This window comes from Trachemys scripta, chromosome 1 (genome assembly GCF_013100865.1).
Source record: "Trachemys scripta elegans isolate TJP31775 chromosome 1, CAS_Tse_1.0, whole genome shotgun sequence".
Taxonomy (NCBI): domain Eukaryota; kingdom Metazoa; phylum Chordata; order Testudines; family Emydidae; genus Trachemys; species Trachemys scripta.
Genome location: NC_048298.1, coordinates 156,929,046 through 156,948,412, shown reverse-complemented (window position 1 = coordinate 156,948,412; position 19,367 = coordinate 156,929,046). Strand labels below are relative to the sequence as shown.

At 41.8% G+C, this 19,367-nt stretch overlaps 1 protein-coding gene across 2 annotated transcripts in view; it reads left to right on the top strand.

The window, feature by feature from the left end:
• Positions 1 to 14,088, top strand: part of MORC1 (MORC family CW-type zinc finger 1) — a 106,002-nt gene extending 91,914 nt beyond the window's left edge. For both annotated transcript variants that reach the window (XM_034790803.1, XM_034790792.1), the window contains exons 25-28: positions 162 to 212; positions 9,846 to 10,040; positions 11,679 to 11,744; positions 13,489 to 14,088. In XM_034790803.1, the coding sequence (XP_034646694.1) occupies positions 162 to 212; positions 9,846 to 10,040; positions 11,679 to 11,744; positions 13,489 to 13,659 (483 nt within the window). In that variant the 3' untranslated portion in view covers positions 13,660 to 14,088. The remainder of the gene's footprint in view (positions 1 to 161; positions 213 to 9,845; positions 10,041 to 11,678; positions 11,745 to 13,488) is intronic.
• Positions 14,089 to 19,367: the final 5,279 nt, after the last annotated feature.

Sequence of the window (19,367 nt, the reverse complement as noted above, 5' to 3'; positions counted from 1 at the left end):
GATGTCTGACTCTGATCCTTGCCCTCCTTTTTCCTCATTTCTGTATTTGCTTCTATTTAGCTGCTTATTATTATACAAATGTTTCTTTACTCCTGCTAAGCTCATACATAAGCTTAATATCCTCACTATAAATATTAATTCTGCTTTATTTATAAAAATAGCCACAGGGGCCTTCAGAACAACTAAAGAAGCCAGCATTGTGCTGCAGCCAGGTAAAACTATTTTATGTAATTCGTTTGTATTCTAAACTGATGTTACATCAGATAGAGTAATTTTTTGTGTGTCGGTTTCCAAGGAAAAGAGCATTCTTTCATATTAATTATTGAATTAATTAACAGCAGTACATATAATACCCAAGAGACACATTCTCCTCCAATGATATACAGTGCATAGAAAAGGTTAAATTTAGGTCAGTAAAATGGGGTTTACATTTTGCCTTCAATTATGCCCTTGCAGTACTTTTGAAGCTATTGCAGTCAGAGGTGCTTATTGGCATGACTAGGCATAGAATTTAGCCCACTTATTCTTCTGTGAGTGGTTGCAGACCTGTATTCCACTCAAGTGTGTGCAGGCCTAGCTCACCGAAACCAGAGAAATTCACTTAGCAGTATCTATCAAGGCAGTGCTCACACCCTGCCAGGACTACTTGAGGCCTGCACTGCTTCAACCCTCGTCAGTACTTTCTTACCGCCCACAGAGTCAGAGCATTCCGTGTGGTACGGTAACTCCTCACTTAAAGTCGTCCCGGTTAACGTTGTTTCTTTGTTACATTGCTGATCTATTACGGAACATGCTTGATTAAAGTTGCGCAATCCTCCCTTATAATGTTGTTTGGCATCCGCATGCTTTGTCCACTGCTTGCAGGAAGAGCAGCTCTTTGCAGCTAGCTGGTGGGGGCTTGGAACCACAGTGGACCAGCAGCCCCCTATTAGCTCCCCGCTCCCCTAAGTTCCCTGTGTGGCAGACGCCCAGCAGGCTATCAGTTGCCGGCAGTTCAGCTGTCCCTCCCCCCACTGCCATGTGCTTCTCCTGCCCTCTGCCTTGGAGCTGCTCCCAGGAGCTTCCTGTTTGGCACCCCTCTTCCCCCCTACCCCCCCTGCACAGCAATGTCAAGATGTCCCCCTCTCCCCTGCTCCTGCCCCTGCTTACCCCTTCTCCATAGAGCAGGGTGGGGACATGACAGGGCTCAGGACGGAGGGAGCTTGCTAGCCACAGCTGCTATCTCAACTTCCTGATCTACTTAAAAAGGCAATGTACTTAGAGTGGTGTCAGCATACTTAAAGGGGCAATGTGCATCTCTCTCTCTCACACAGGGTGTGTGTCTCTGTCTGCCATGCTGTCTCCCCTCCCTCCATTCGTGCTGCCTTGTAGAGTGTGAGGCTACATTAACAACAATGTGTTAACCCTTGAGGGCTCAACCGAATGCTAGTTCATCATTTTGCAGTAAGGCATTCCATGGGAAATATCCCACCTTCTTCCATCCTCTAACTTCACCACCTCAACCAAGCTTCACAATCATCATTGCTGTGTACAATATTAAATTGTTTGTTTATACTGTGTGTGTATGTGTTTATGTATGTGTGTATGTATGTATATATAATATATATATATATTATAATTTTTTGTCTGGTGAAAAAAATTTCCCTGGAACCTAGCTCCCCCACCCCCATTTACATTAATTCTAATGGGGAAATTGGATTCGCTTAACATCGTTTCGCTTAAAGTCGCATTTTTCAGGAACATAACTACAACATTAAGCAAGGAGTTACTGTATCTTACTTCACACTTCTGTTGTTCTCTCAGAGAGTTTATTCTAGGTATTTTGTATATAGTTAGTAGTAGTACCCTTAGTGTTAGATTACTTAGTGTAATAGTTGGATTTTACCTGGTGCAAAGCCTTTGCTAGGTTTCAAGCACTATCTCTCATGTAGAGTAGCTATCCTCAAGAGTAATTTCCATGCTCAGTGCTTATTGTGCCTGAGAAGGGCATATTGAAGAGAAAGTACTCCATTTGCAGGTCCTTCAAAAAGAGGATACTGGTGACTAGAGACTTATGCCTGGCCCAGCACCCTGTAGAACAGGGGTCTCAAACACGCGGCCTGTGGGCCGCATGCGACCCGCAGGGTGATTTTCTGTGGCCCGCGAGCCCCTCGCAGTCCCCCCGCCCTCCCCCAGTGTTTACCAGAGCGGCTCCAGCCGGATGTGCACCGGGAGCAGGGCATGCTCCCTGCCAGCCTGCCCTGTGCAGCTCCGGGAAGAGGCTGGGGAAGGGGGGACGGAGGGGTTGTGTGTGGCTGTTGCTTCAGGCAGTGCCCCCAGCAGCTCCCATTGGCCAGGAACAGGGATCCACGGCCAATGGGAGCTGCTGGCAGCGGTGCCTCAAGCAACAGAAACACACAGCCCCTCCACCCCCCCTTCCCCACGTTCTAGCCTCTTGTGGGGGCAGGGCAGACAGGCAGGCAGGGAGCCTGCCTTGCCCCCGGTACGCGCCAGGCCAGATCCTGCCCCCCAAGCCCCTCCTGCAGCCGAACCCCCTGCCCTGAGCCCCCTGCCTCACCCTGCACCCTGACCCCTTGCTGTACCCCTCACCCCTCCTGCACCCCACACCTCAACTCCCTGCCCTGAGCCCCCACCACACCCCACACCCCTCCTGCACCTCCTGGGGGCAGGGAGGGGGCAGAGTTGGGGTGGGGATTTTGGGGAAGGGGTTGGAATGGGGGCAGGGAAGGGGTGGGAAGAGGCGGGGCAGGGGCGGGGCCTCATGGAAGGGGTGGAGTGGGGGCAGGGCCAAGGGCAGCGGGGGCGGAGGTGTCAGTTATGCGGCCCTTGGGCCAATGTACTAGTCCTCATATGGCCCTCATGGTCATTTGAGTTTGAGACCCCTGCTGTAGAACAAGACATGAGGCCCACTTTGGTGTTGGGATCATCCTCAGATTGCCTGACCCCTCAGCATGCTTTGATACCACCGCAAGACTCTGATTCTTCTCCCAAGGGAAGGAAGAGATTGTTCTCCTTCCTGTCCACCCTGAGAAAGAAGACTCAGAAAACCGACGGTAGTCACTCCAAGGCTCAGGGAGATTCTTCCTCCTCTTCTAAGAGGAGTGTTGGGCAACATCAGGATTCTTCAGGTACTCAGAATAGAGCTGGGCTGTCTTCCCACTCTCCAGTACCAAGACGATATCATTCTAGCACTATACCATAGACTCCAGTACGGTCCATGGTGCGTCTGTTGAGTCCGGTACTGACAACATCAGTCTCAGCACCGACCCTATCAACCCCACAGGCTTATCAACCCGACAGCCTCAGATTTACTTTGCCTCTCTGTGCTAAACTCACCTGTGATACAGGAGTCCTCACCTGTGTGGTGTCTTCTGCAGTCCTGGGACTATCAGATTTGATTAAATCAGAATACAGGTTGTTGGTGTGGTCATCTCCAACACTGTTTAAAAATCAGACTGCAAAGACAAATCAGTTTCCGTAGCAACACTGAGAGATCCATTGTCAGTATCAGTTCCATTTTTGGCTCTGGAGACCATTTCATCTTGTATAGGCAAGAGCTACAGATTCGGTACTGGCCTCTACTTCAGTACTGATATCCTTTCCAGTACTGCTTCAATGACACCACCAGTTCTCCAGGCTCTGCCTTCTGTGCCTTCATTGGTACCAATGTGGCCCATGTGCTGGGCTTCAGACAAGTCACGGCATGTGACGGCTCCACCAAGGTGGCTCCTCCCTTCCCTTCAGACTATTTGGAATGTTCCTCGCGTTTGAGTTCAGAGTCATCTTCTGCTTCTCTTTTTCTGTCCAGGCACCAAGCTCAAAAGTTTTGAGAGCACCAGGGAATCCCCATCAGCACTGAGATCAATACTGTTTTTGCAGTAGAGACGGCAGTTTTTGGCTGGTTCCTGCTGGCCACCAGTGCCATATCACTTCCCTTAGTGGCCTTCATGGAACCCTTGGGATGTCCCTCAACCTTCAGGGTTCGATCCTCTTCTCATTCCAGAGAATCTTGCCACATCCACCAGCTGTCTCACTCCTGACCCAGCTAGGCTGGAGACTCATATTGAGGTTGCTCCTTCTGAGCTGGTACAGACTAAGCCTTTATTGCAGGAGCAAACGGGGTCACTTTGGGCCTACTTCCTTCTTCATCTTCCTCACCAGACGATTGCACTATGCCAGATTCATCTTCTGTGCCTAAAGACTTTATTTTATCAAGATCTCCTTAGGGAAATGGCTACAGCCTTGGCATTCAGGCCAAGTTCATTCAGGAGAATACCCATAAGTTGGTGCACATTCTCCAGTCGTCAGTTTCAGGGAGGGTAGCTCTACCTATAAATGAAGTACTTTTGGAAAATGGTATTATGTCCCTATGCAGAGTTTTGAGTGCTTCTATTAATATCCAGCCTCTAACTTGCTATTGTAACAGCTGAAAATGAGAGAGTGAAACATGAGAGATTTAAGTCAATGCCTAAAGATAGACAGTCTAAAAGATTGGATGTAATGGGACGAAAAATGCATTCAACCTTGTCTTTACAAATGTGCATTGCTAATTTTCAGGCACTGTTATCAAAATATAAATTTGTAAATTGGAAGGCTACGTCCAAATTTAGAGACAAATTGCCAGAATCCTCCAGGGAAGACTTTTTAAGGCTTTCATTGTGGAAGGTTGTCTAGTGTCAAAGATGTTGCTGCAGTGAGCATGGCATGTAGCGAACGCCTACTCCAGGATTATGTCCTCTGCTGTACAATGAGAAGAGCTTTGTTAACTCTGACATAGCTCCGGAGGTCCAGCAGGACATAGAGGATCTACCTTTTGATTGTCAGTTTCTGTTTCTGAAAAGACTGATGAGATGCTACATTCTTTTAAGGAGTTGTTGAGCTACTGAGCTACAGAGAATTCTTTCCTGGGTGCTGGCTGATGAGTCTTTCCCACATGCTCAGGGTTTAACTGACTGCCATATTTGGGGTCGGGAAGGAATTTTCCTCCAGGGGAGATTGGTAGAGGCCCTAGAGGTTTTTCGCCTTCCTCTGCAGCATGGGGCATGAGTCACTTGCTGGAGGATTCTCTGCACCTTGAGGTCTTTATACCACGATTTGAGGACTTCAGTAACTCAGACATAGGGTAGGGGTTTTGTTACAGAAGTGGGTGGGTGAGATTCTGGGGCCTCCGTTGTGCAGGAGGTCAGACTATATGATCATAATGGTCCCTTCTGACCTTAAGTCTATGAGTCTACTTTCATTGGAGGTGATTGAGAGGCCTAATTATGGAGGTCAGCAGCAGCGATACCATCAGTATTCCCAGCTGTATTTCAGGAGTTGGCTTATCTTGCTAGACAGCATGACTTCCAGAAAGCAACACAATTTGCACAGGCGAAGGCTTTCCAATTCCAACTTGAACCAACCAGCTCATCCTCTATCTGTCATTTAGATTCTCCTACAAAGGGCAACTTACCAGTTGTCAACTTCCAGACCAATTCCCTGCCATTTGGGGACAGACTGTCCTGCTTCTACAGTGCTTAGGAAACAACAACCACAGGCAAATGGTCCTAAACACTGTGAATCGGGTTATGCAATCCAATTCCCCCTTCTCACTCCCAGGCACCATCCCTTTTCAGGGATTTCTCTCATGAGTCACTGCTCCTTCAGGCAGTAGTGATCGCTTGTCAGGAGAATCGGAATTCACGTCTTCCCTTGCCTGGATGATTGGTTACTGAAAGGCAAGTCCGAAGCACAAGTCTGAGGCACAAGTCCTCCATCACATCCAGTTCATACTATGTCTCTTTTATTGACTGGGGCTAATTTTGAGCAAAGGAAAATCAATATTAATTCTGATACAAAGAATCAAGTTCATTGTGGCCCTACTAGACTCTACAAGTTCCAGGGCTTTCTGCCAAATGAATAATTTCAAATAATTCTTCATCTGTGTCTGTTCTTCCAGTTTCACCCTTCAACTATGGCATGATTATGCCTGCCATTACTAAGTTATGTGGCTGCATGCACTTATACAGTCCAGCATGCAAGTTTGTGCCTTTGTCCTCTTAAATTATGGGTGAAGTTGATCTATCACCCATCTTCAGCCATTGGACAGGCTTGTCCAAGTGCCACTGGTGATCCTGGAGTACCTAGAATGGTAGGCACATCAGAGCAATGTGTGCAAGGGTGCTCCACTGACCCAAACTATAGTTACCGAAGCCCCCACAATAGGTAGGGGGATGCAACTAGGGACATTGAAAGTTCAGGGTTTATTGGCAGAACAGGAAGCTTCCCTTCGTGTCAATGTCCTGGAACTTCAAGAGGTTTACAATACAGGCCAGGCCTTTTGGGCTCAGATCAAAGGGACAGCAGTTCACAGGCTTACCAACAATACCACTGTATTGTATTATGTGAGCAGTCAAGGAGGAGCCCACTCTAACCAGCTGTGTCAGGGAGCAAAACAGTTTTGGCATTTTTTCTAGCAAGGAAGACTCATTCCCACAGATACGCACTTGTCGGGAGTTCAGAATCAGTTGGCTGATCACCTAAGAAGGAATTTCTCCCAAAATCGCAAATGGTCACTGTGCTGCAGTCCATTTTCAACGAATGGGGCATTCCGATGATGGACTTGTTTGTATTAAAAGACAACAAGAACTTCAGTCAGTTTTGCTCTGGAGCTGGACTTGATCCAGGCTCATTAACTGATGCCTCCCATTTGAATTGGAGATCAGCATTGTGCTTCCCCCCCAATCCCGCTTATCCCTCATCCTGAGGTTATTCTAAAACTGAAGACAGATCATGCCAAGCTGATACTCATTGTGTCAGCTTAGCCAAGATGATGTTGGGTCTCCAAACTTCATGGTCTATCTATGTGACTTCCCAGAACTTCCCCTCATGCCCTGCTGACACGACTCCACAGTCAGATATGGCATCCGGTGCTGAGCAGTCGGCACCTAACAACCTGGATACTCCATGCATAGGTGAAGAGGAAGAATGATGTTCAGAAGCAGTGCAGCGAGTCCTACTTAATAGTAGAAAACCTTCTAGTAAGTCTACCTATTTGGCTGAGTGAAAACGTTTTTCAGTTTGGTCTTTGGCTCGAGGAATTTGGCCAGTGCTAGCACATATTCAGGACATTTTGGATTACCTGGTATATCTCAAGTCCTCAGGTCTGTTACTCAGCTAGTTGAGGTCCACTTAGTGGCAATTTTAGCATTTCATCCTCCAATCCAAGGGAAGTTGGTATTATCCAGTCCCATGGTAGTTAGATTCTAAAATGTGTTGTCTATCTCTTTTTGCCTGTAAAAGAAATTATTCCCTTTTGGGACTTCAATACTATACTGGCTGCCTCGTAAGTCCTCTGTTTGAGCCCCTAGCAACCTTTCCCATCTTTCCTTTGCTGAAAGACAGCTTTTTTTATTGCCAGAACTTCTGTGAGGAGAGTTAGTGAGCTGCAGACTCTAATAACGAAGCCTACTGTTACAGTTTTTCAAAGGCAAGGTGGCCTGGAGGCCATACCCTATGTTTTTGTCTAACTAAGTTTTCATATTTTCACCTTAACCAAACAATATACTTACCTGAATTTTTTCCTAAGACTCACTCAAATGTGGACGAGAGGAGCACTTTCTGTCCTTGGATGCGAGACAATCCTTGGCGTTCTGTGTAGAAAGGACTGCACTGTTCCATGCATCACCGCAACTTTTTATCTCATGTGTGAATCGGATGAAGGGTCAGGTGGTTTCCACACAGATGATTTCCAGATGGATTACTTCCTGCACTACAAGAGGATGTGGGGTAGCTCAGGCCATGCTTCCACAGAGGTGGTTGGCTCATTCGATGAGGGCCCAAAAGACTTCAGTTTTGTTTCTCAGTGACATTGCTATATTGTAAATTTGCAGGGGCACTTCCTGGTCTTTTATACAGATTTTTACCAAGCATTATGCTATTTCAGCTGCATCTAGATCAGAGGCAAACTTTGGGAAGCTGGTTGCAGTCATTATTTCACTAGATTTTGAGCCCCCTCTCCTACAGGTACTGCTTATGAGTCACCTGAACGGAATACATGTCTGCAACCACTTGAAGAAAAAATGGTTACCTGCCTGTACTGTAACGGTTGTTGTTCGAGTAGGTGCAGACATATATTCGACGCCCCACCCTCCGTCTTCTCTGCATCAGAGTCTTCAGCCTTAGATTCCGATGCAAAGGAACTAAGCGGGTGTCAGGGCAGCACTGCCTTCAAGAGCCCTGGGAAGGAATGTGAGGGGCCAGAGGGTGCAAGCGTCACCTCGATAGGTACTGCTAAGCAAAGTCCTCTGGCTTCAGCATGCTCGGTGTGTGCACGCCTTAGTGGAATACACATCTGCACTCACATCTCAAAGAACAACAGTTACAGTACAGGGAGCAGGACCTACTCCAGGGTTTTTGCCGCCCCAAGCGGCGGGGGAAAAAAAACAGAAAAAAAGCTGTGACCGCAATTGCGATCGGCGGCACTCCAGCGGCAGCTCCACCGCGCCGCTTTCTTCTTCGGCGGGAATTCGGCGGCAGGTGCTTCCGTCCGAGAGGGATCCGCCACCTAATTGCCGCCCAATAGCCCGACGTGCCGCCCCTTCCCCTTGGCTGGGCTGGTACCTGGAGCCGGCCCTGACAGGGAGGTAACTCTTTTTTTCTCCTTGCAAACTTATTCTAGATTGCCTCTTTTCGAAGAAGTACATTTTTAAAATGTGGTAAGCACTGTGACTGCCAGTGCCCTAACTGTAAAATAAGGGATGCTGATCTTTTTAGAACTAGACATTTACTCAAAGAACTATTCCATGAATTATGTTTAATGTAAGTGTCCAATAAGAATTGTTATGCGGAAGCACAGCTATAAGGATCAATCCATTTTTTACAAACTAGAGCGGTTAAATGATATAAGAACTATGATAAAGGCAGAATTAGTGAATTAAAGTTCAATTGTATAGGCTCATGCTGATCGTTCTTATTGACAAAAGTAGTTCATTAATTTCAGTGGGGATTATTTACAGGAACAAGGGCTTGTCATGTAAGTAAGGGAATGCAGTTTCATATCCTTAGTGTGTTATACAAACCTAATATGTTCATTATCTGTTGTTATTAATGAGAGGTGAGGATTGTTAATGTAATCTTCATGCTGGTTGCAGCTGTAAATAAACATTAACCGTGAGATTTGCAAGGGATTAAACTAATTTCTTAATATCCTCCTATCTCCCCAGGCCCTTTTCTCTTTCCTAAGCTATCAATTCAAGTATCAGTTCTATGTGAATAAAAATGGGACTAGAGAGGGTTGGCTGGTTGGGAAGGGGTTTTTTAGTTCTTAAAAAGCCATTTAGTGAGTCTGGAGGATATGTTGAGGATTCCCTTCTCCCAACACTGTAATAAAATAGCTGAGTGGAACCTGGTTGATTTCACGTACTGCACACTCAACATCTGTTTCTTATGCTAGATAGCTATGTTCTGTGAGATTAAACCTTCCAAAATCCTTCTAGAGCCAAATTATTATTTTCTCCTATTTCTCTTCAAATTACTATTGTCAAATGGACTCTAATTTAAGAGTTGCAGATAGATGAGCATTAAACTTTTTAATCCCTGACTAGTGACTTTAAATATTATAATAAATTGAATCTAAATCCTTCCTGCACCATCAGCTGCTGCTTACAGTTCCACCATTCCTGCCTATCCTGGGATCTTGTTTCATATCCTCCATGTTGGTCAGTTTGATAAATTAGTAGTGAGTAATTTCTCCCTTCTACAAGCAATTATAAATGTATATTTATTGTATTTCTTAATACAAATATATCTGAATTGGTTTTGCTGCTTTTAGATAAAATAAAATGCCTGTGTACCTCTCTCTCCAGGTCATGAAAGACTATTTTGTTCAGCATGAGAGTAAAATACTGAGAAAAATTCAGTCCCTAACTCGCCATTCCTGTGAAGTAGCATATGTTAGTGAACTGCAACAGAGACACTGTGAGATACAAATAAAAGCTACTCAAGAAAAACTAAAGACCCTTCAGGAGAAGATGTCAGAGCTAATAAGGCGAATTCACCCAGTGAGTGGTATTTAATTCAAATATTTATTATTAATGAGATTTTTGGTATTTTTCATAAGGAAAAAAGTGCAATTTGTCCTGGATTAGCTGTTTCAGACTACAGTGTCTCTGTCAGAATAAGTGTCTGTGCACATGGATTTTTAAAACGAATGATGCTGCACAGACTGGAAAGAATCTAGCGTCACTTAGATCCCAAGTTAGGTTGGCAATAGGGTAGTTTAAAATAACACCCCTTTACTTGTAAACTGAGCAGTTTTTGTTCTGGAATCATTAACATACTATCTGAAAAAGACTCTAAAATGGTTTACAACAGAGCACAGACACACTCCTACTATTGAGGAGAGTTGGCAGACTATTGACTATTATACCAAACAAATTACTCTATATTAAACATAAGATTTTCTTTGAAGCACAGTGCTGCTGAATACCCAATTCATGTTATTCAACTTTAATTTGTGTAATATCAAGTTTATTTAATTATTGTCTGTATCATTAACCAAAAGGCTATAAGGAAGTAATTTAGTAATTTCTTAATATTCTCATTTATGAGGTATAATTTCTTTCCCCCCTAGGTTTTTAGGTTAAGTGATGTTTTGTCTGTAATGTTTGAGCCAATCCCATGATGAAGGCAACAGTGTCACCAAAATGCTTATATCGAGAGTTTTAGTAGAACTAGAATAGCACCTAAATAATCAGCTGACAATTGAAAAACAGCATATGAAATTGGTTTTCAAAGACATATAATAAACTTTACAAGAGTCTCTGGAACTGAATAAAAAGGGCAACCAGTACAGACCCAAGAATTAGACGTTAATTATCACTTACTCAAGTCCTTGGTGTGAATTGTCATAGCTCCATCGAAACCATTGGAGCTGTGACAATTAAAACAGCTGAAGATGCTGGCATATTTCTAAATGTAAATATAAATATTGAAGTGTGACAGATCATTTAAATGGCACTTCTGGTTAGACATCTTCTAATTAATATTACAGGGATGAAGATTATAATTAACTCAGAACACTACTCCATCTTCTGTATATATACTGTTGGCCATATCCTCATTTGATGTAAATCAGCTTAGCTCTGTTAAAGTCAATGGTAGTCTTACAATTGACTTAAATGGAACCAGAATTTGGCCCTAAATGCATCATGTATTAATTGGCGGGTAGGTTCTTGTGCATTGATGTGAATTGTGCCCTTGGAGAGCAGAAATAGTGACTTGCTCATGTGCTGTATACTAAATTACAGACTTACAGCTTGCCAATAAGGCCTATGTGTCTTCATGTGTAAAGAAATTATAAGGCTTCAAAGAATGATAGCAGATTCTAGCAGATGAATTTAACATGGGAAGTAGCCAGATCTGGAAGCACTAAAAGGGTATGTGAGAAAACAAAGCTAAAGTACAAATAAGAAATCTAAAAAGTAAAGTTTGCAAGGCACTCATGGTGATGAGAAGTAAACTGGAATTGCTCTGGGCTCTCTCCAGGCATCAGCCTGAGACATGGTCATCTTCAGTACTATCTGAGGTCTTTTTAGTCCAAAGTGCTGCAACTCTTACCTTGGAGAAACCAGAAACAGTATAGGATAAAGAAAAAGCAAATCAAATTTTCCTCTAATCAATCTTACTTTACTTTACAGGAGTTGTTGACAGAACTCAGGAAGCATTGCCAGTCAGTCAAGGAAAAACAAGACCTTTCTCTTGAGGTAGGTGACCTGGTCGTTTTCCTGGCTACAGTTAAGATTGTTTCTTGGTCAGTGAGTAAATGAGCCAGCTAAACATTCTAGATGGTGTATATGCCCATAAATTCACAGCCTCATGTTCCCTTCCATTGCAGAGGTTAATGTTGCTTATATATTTAAACATCAGAAAGATTGGTGAGAATCTTGGTGTGAAAAAGCTGGGGTTACGGTCCTTGGTCCCTCGGATACTCCACCGTAGAAGTAACTCCTGTGTTTTGATGTCTCATCATTTTTATCGTATGATAATGATTTAACCAGTCTTTCCATGTCTACAGTCTTCTAGTTCTGAAGCACTCCATTACACTTACCTGGGTGTTACATAATGTCATGAAAGGAGGTTTTGAAACCTTACAAAGGCTCTTAATGGTATTATGAATTGTGTCCATTTTCTCTGCCACATGAGTTCACCTAGGGTTACCTCCAAGGAAGGGCCTGGCATCATCAGTGCTTGAGTCGAGTTGCCATATGGTATGCACCTCTCAGGTACCATGAGAGCTGACTTTTTTCAATGGACGCCAGCTACAGCTCAATCATCTAGTGAAATCACTAACCAGACTGCAATTTTAGCTCAGTAAAATTTTATGTATGAGGGCTTTTTGCTGGTGGTGTGGAGCTCACTGGAAATACATCTTGCCTTTTTTGTTGCACCAGAGCACACTCCCTTTTTTCTTTATCTATTTCAAGCAAAAATATCCTGACTAATACAACCACTGCATCTCTTGAAATTAAAGAACATCAAAATATTGAAGACAGTAAAAATCTGCACCCAATAGTAATTTTTTTTACATCAGGACTGGAGATGTTTAGGGTGGAGCAGTGAGTTGGTTTATCTTCTGAAAAAAATTTGGCTAATGGGTAATATAGACATTATTTTTTCAGTCCGGCACCCTCTCTAGATCCTATGTCCGGAACTGAAGACACTCAGCATGTTGCAAGATAAGACTGTAAATGAGCAACTGGTTCTCATAAATCGTTCATGGATTTTTTATTTTAGGAATTTAGTGAGACTGTAATTAATTAAATTCTGAGCTAATGCTTAAGTTTTGCTATTAAATAGGTTTTCAGTGGAAAAGCTGCCTAGATTCCTTGAGCACTGGTTTTAAGACTGTTAATGTAAATGCCCTTATGGTATAACACACTGTTGTAAAAATACTCCTATCTGCCCCTCACTGCCTTTCATCTCTCCCTCTCCAGTTCATCCAAACACCATTGCTAACGCCCATCTTCTTCAGTGGCCATGATGTCCCTTTTGATTCCCTTCAGTGATCCTGTCTTTTATTGCATCAGACGCGAGCTTCTCATTCTCTCCTACAGAGTTCTATATAATCACACCCTTAACCCTCTGTCTGTATCTCTGCTTTCTTTTCTCTCTGCTCTATGCTTTGTCTTGTTTTCCCACCAGTTTTGTTCCTTTCATTACACTGCCCATAAATCTAGAACAGTCTAATTATTTTACAAGGCTGTCTTTTCTCCCAGATCCTTGCTTACCTAACTCTACAAGCAATCTTTTCTCCCTTCCAGTCACTAATTGCCACACACACACTCCGTCTCCTGGACTTTTTTTTGTTTATTTTCTGTTTGCTTCATCTGCTTTAGATTGTGTGCTCTTAGGGCTGGGTAAACACAGTTATATTTGTTAGTTTCTTTGTAAATATTATTTGTAAATTATTGCAAAATGCTTATAGATCCATGCATGTTTGTTTTTTAGGGTGACCATATAGATGACTTAAAACAAATGGATGGCTATCTTGAAGAGCTCCTTAAACAAGACTTGTGCCAATCTGGCATTGTAAAATTACCCATTGTAGATACAAACACAGCAGACTTAGGAGAACCTGTCATGCCATGTGAAGAAATTGTGGATGCTTTCAAGAACTGAGGTGGCTTGGTCTCCATTGCTCATACATTTATAGTATCACAACTTTTAGGAACACATTAGAAAATTAATCTTAACATAAATATGAATGTAAACTGTTAACATTGAAAGCATGGTTGGATTTTAATATAATTTTGCTCATGCTTTTGGGAAATTGAACCAGTCAGCTTCTCCTTTGAATTTTTGTGCATTATGCTCTTGAGAAGTTGTTTTAATTTACCTTTGAGCTATAAACACTACTTCTGATTGTTTGATGTAGTAACTTCATAGATACACACAGACCTGTGTATCGTATGTTAGTACTTTGTAGTGATAGATATTACTGAAGATTTATGTTTAGTCAATGAAGATAAAAGACTTGAAAAATGTTATTTGAGAGTATCTTTGCTACATGTTTCCTATTACTGGATATTACAAATACAGTTGTTTTAGAGAGCTTGCAAACCTTTGGCTAATTTATTTATATTTATGAAGGGAATGTTTCAGGCTGTTCAGTATTTAGTCTACTTTTTTCAGGCATTACACAGAGAAACTCCTTAGTACAGAAGTCAATGGGAGCTTTCTTGAGTTGCAAACTCCAACCTCAATATTGCGTGCAGATGTGGTCGCCCCGTCTCAAAAAGATGTATTGGAATTGGAAAAGGGCAAGAAAAGGGCAAGAAAAATAATTAGGAGTGTGGAACAGGAGAGATTAATAAGAGTGGGACTTTTCAGCTTGGAAAAGAGACAACAAAGGGGGGGATATGATAGAGGTCTATAAAATTATGACTGGTGTGGAGAAAGTAAATAAGGAAGTGTTATTTACTCCTCATAATCCAAGAACTAGGGGTCACCAAATGAAATTAATAGGCAGCAGGTTTAAAAAAAAACAAAAGTAAGTATTTCTTCACACAACCCACAGTCAACCTGTGGGACTCTTTGCCAGAGGATGTTGTGAAGGCCAAGACCATAACAGGGAAAGAACTAGATAAGTTTATGGAAGATAGGTCCATCAGTGGCTATTAGCCAGGATGGGCACGGATGCTATCCGTAGCCTCTGTTTGCCAGAAGCAGGGAATGGCAACAGGGATGGATCACTTGATGATTGCATGTTCTGTTCATTCCCTCTGGGGCATCTGGCATTGGTCACTGTCGGAAGACAGGATACTGGGCTAGGTAGCCTATTGGTCTGATCCAGTGTGGCCGCTCTTATGTTCTTATGGTCAACAAGATGGTATGAGCTGACAGTAAATGGTAAGTGAACCAACTTATGCCATTTCCTCACATGCAAAGCCGCTGCGTATGCAACAGGACAGCTGGGCCCCAGAGTTTAGTGAGAAACTACACCTGACACATCCCTATTCCTGTGAAATATTGATACAAGAGTTTTGCAACTTTTTCAAAATGCCTGAATCTCACCTCGTACACACTCTTTTTACATTGGTTTAACTCCATAAACTATGGTGTGAAATCAAAAATGAGGAGAGGCCAGCCTCTCCTCATTGTATGTCCCAGCACCATGAGAATTAAGTGGGAGGAAAGAGTATCATCAACTGATAAAACCCTTCTGCATTTAAACTGGACACTGAAGGTAATCGCACTAGGATGCTATATTTACTTAACCTATATCTGTGGAGACCTGTAAGAGGTTTACAGTAGCTCCTAGATGCCGAGTTAGTGTCTAAATGATAGTTGTCGGCAAGCCATTAGAGCTAGGCAGCATAAGCATTTGGATGAATAAATACTGAAAAAGGGTATTTGGAATGTTTTACACTATGGGTGCCAATGGATCAGCAGATGATATTAACGCCATGGAAATCCATCACTGGTACACAAAATTTATGAAGGAGTGCCCATCTGGACAGCTTTGTCTGCATGAATTTAAACTTGTTCTGGGTCTGCAAGGTCTTACTCAAGATGCAAACAAGTACGTTGAACAAGTATTTCACACTTTTGACATGAATAAGGTAAGGATTCCTACTTAACTACATAGCTTTGTTAAAGCTGTGTAATTTGCTACATCAAATGGTATATCTCAATGTTCTGGTCACACTGGTTATTTAGACCTATGGTTCAAATATAGCGAGAAACTCCATGTGAATATATTTAAGTAGCCAGAAGCTAACGCTGAACTCTCTTGGGAGTTTGCCTTTTTCAAAAATATCTGTGTACAATCCTTATAATACTTTCTGAATCAAATCTAGTTACTTGAAGACTGAATTTCTCAGGCTGTTTTTAGAGTGTGTTAGACAGTGGAGATTTTTTTTCCCCATAAATCTACTTGAAAAAGTGTAATTGTTTGACTGGGTCCACATATATCAGTGCTTATGAAGAACTACTAAATATACTGTTCATTGAATGAAACATTTCTTCACAATGCTAAGTGTGTTATAAGTTTTAGTTTGAAATTAATCAAATGGCCTTCTCCAGAGATGGCTCTAGCTGCCCCATACGGACTTTTATTCTTCCCCCAACTCCTCAGTGTTTGATATTGCACAGTGTGGTTCTACAGCAGCTGTTCCTGCATCACTGCCTGCTGCTCTTGCTAACTCTGCGCTTCATACAGGTTCCCTCTAATCATAGGATCCACATCCAAAAGAGCTCACCTTCTTAATTCCCCCCTAGGTCTAGGAAGCACCTTGAAATATTGCCTAATCCTACTCCCACTGAAGTCACTAGGGTTTTGGCCTTTGACTGAAATGAGAGCAGGCTTGGGCTCCAAACTAGCAACTTCACATCAATGGATTCCAAGGTACTCTTCAGCAGAAAGATTCAGTGGGCTCATCCATGTCACACACCCATGGAAAAAGCATTCGGACATTCTGTTCCAATGAACCCAGTGAGGTTGGAATGACTGCATTACTAGTAAAGCAAAATGCATTAATGCTTCGTATCAGGGATTCCAACAGGGATTACATTTGGTGATCCAAGATGCAGACAAGGAGCATTAATCCCATCTTGTTTTAATCTTTAGAAAATCCCTTTCTCTAACAGACTTCATTATGAATAGAAGTTAAATTAGTGTAAGAGCATTTTTAAAATAAAAGAGATTTGGGGTGATGGCGATATGTGTGATGGTACATTGTGCCTAATGGCCCAGGAATTACTAGAGAGCTAATGTACAGTTTTAGCTAGTCGTGATAAAATTATATACTGGTAACATTAATATTAATTTGCTTTAACAGTCTTTTAGGTTTTTTTAATATTGAGAAATTATTGTGCTTTAATCTATGTTTATGTATTCTGAGTACTGCTGGTTGCTGTAATACAAGACTCCGTGGTATACAATAGAATCTTTTGCTTTGTCACAAATGAACTAAGTATTATTGACACTTGCTATTTATATTAAGTTCATTTATCATTGGAGGTCACTAGACAACCACATGGAGGGACTGACTGGTAATTGGTTAATCAGAATCAACTAATTCAAGGAGTGTAGCAGTACAGTTGGCCAGCTAGCAAACTCTGAATCCATTAAAATGAAATCTGATTTGGTGGGAAGATCTCAATTTTTGTCTCTCTTAATTACTTACAAATAATGTGTTAATGGTTACACTTCAAATATAGCTTTAACAACATTTTAGAGACTCTTTTTAGCTGCTTCAGAATTTCTTGGGCCATATGTTAGTCTTCTCCAAGAACTTCTCTCCACTCCCCTATAAATAATCTATGGTCCACAAAGCCAGATATCTAAGTGCTGTTAATTTTAATTCAGAAAATTTATTTTAGACCAATATTTTGATGAGGATCTAGTATTTTATTGGTGCCTCATCAAATCAGGGCCTCATAAAGCCTCTGAGGTTAGATTTCCAAAAATCAAGGATGGGCCCTGAATACTTTCTGGGAATCATAGTGTTTAAGGTGTCAAGTTGAGCACCCACAAATGGACGCGCACAGAATTGCCAGTCACTTCCCAAAACGTCGGCCTAGATATTTGAAAATGTCTACTCTTTTGATACAGACTTGTACATTATGCTGTCTGCAAGATTATTTTCTGATGTCTAATGCACTGACTTCTCTGATTTCTATTGGGATTTATCCCTTGTATTTATCAGGTTGTACACAGATAAAATTTAAAATATGTCTGCATGAGGTGAAGGAATTTTATGCTATTAAACTATGGTCCTGCATTACTGAAATTTCTAGTTTTGGCAGGCAACTAAAAAGGTGGCTCAAAGCTTTGGAAATATGCATCCTCAAGAAATTAATGAAGTTTTAAAAATATTTCTACAAAGATCTGTATACTTACTAAGATTGATAAATAATCTAGAAAAGAAAAACTGTTATCAAAATAATATATAACCATATCTTTATGACTGAAATTCTATATTAGAGAGAACATGCTTCTCATTTCATCTGGTTAGGGAACCTTCTCCATTTCAGAGAAGTTAGACAACTCGTCTGTTTTAAGACTTAATAAAATCTACCATAAAACTACCTGTCCCAGACTTTAAACTTCATGTTTAATGTTGGGGTTTGAACTGATGCTGCTTTCTCATTCTGCAAGATATTGCGATATTGTTTAATGCTTATCTATATGCTTTTGTAATCTAAAAGACGAGAATCTTTCTCCTTGTAGGGTTGTCACAGCAGCAGATGCAGGAAAAGTTATTGAAAGGGTAAGAAACTGGTTGGCACCTATAATATTTTTTTCTTCAAATCAGTGGTATGCTTAAGACTTTACATTCTATACCTTGTACAGCCAATACAAATAAATAGGGTGGCATCTACATTAAGATAAAAGGCTTTTATCCTTTCCCTTTGCATGCTCTTTTTGTAAAACTTTTGGCTGAAAAAAATTGAACATCTGTTACAATCGAGTGAATGAACTGGTGTGTTTTACTCAAAGCAGGATGGAATAGGGATATTCTACAGAGGATAAAATGTAATCTATCTCTTTAAATAAATACATATATTTAGGGTTACAGAATCTAGGTGTACTACCTGATCTCTGAACAAGGGGTTAACTACAGCTCAGTTTTCCTCCCTTTTAGTTCAGGGTTGGGATTGAGAGTTGACTGCTTTGAATATGGAGAGAGGGTCTGTGGCAACTCAGGGCCCAGGCTTGGGGGTCATGGAAGTTCTCAACTGGAGGTTCGACCCCTTTCTGTTTGCTCTGATGTGAAATATATAACTTTCTTGTTGTAAAATAAGTTATCTGCTGAGCCATTCCACAGACTTGCAGTCTGGTATCAGGAGATAAACTTAATTTAGACAAAACAAATGATTTGTTAGCATTTGAGCCATTCTGCAGTGAGACACGCTGGGTTTTTATGGCCTGGTTCAGATTTTCTCAGTAGCTCTATAATCACTGTGTACTTGATCATCCAGAATGTATTGACAACTTGTGACAAAAGTAATAACTTAGCAATGAAGTAATTCATGAGAGAAGCAGACAACTGTAGCTGCCAAAGAGAGATATAAATATAGTACAGTAAGTGCCATCTGCCTGTGACGAGCATATCAAAGTAAAGCCTGTGGCTACTGGAAGTGAAAATAAGCTCATAGCAAAAATTCTCTCACTAATGGGCAAATTCAGTCAGATAAGTCTTGGGGAAAATGCAACCTCAAAGAAAAGTAGTGCTTTTGCCCTGAAATGTTTGCAACCATGTGAAAGTGCTTAAACTTCACCTCGTACTAAAAACCTTTTCATGTGGTGCAAAGGCAAAAAGATTTCAACCTTAATTCTTAACCTTCATAGCTGAAGAGAATATCCATTTTTTATCTCCAGT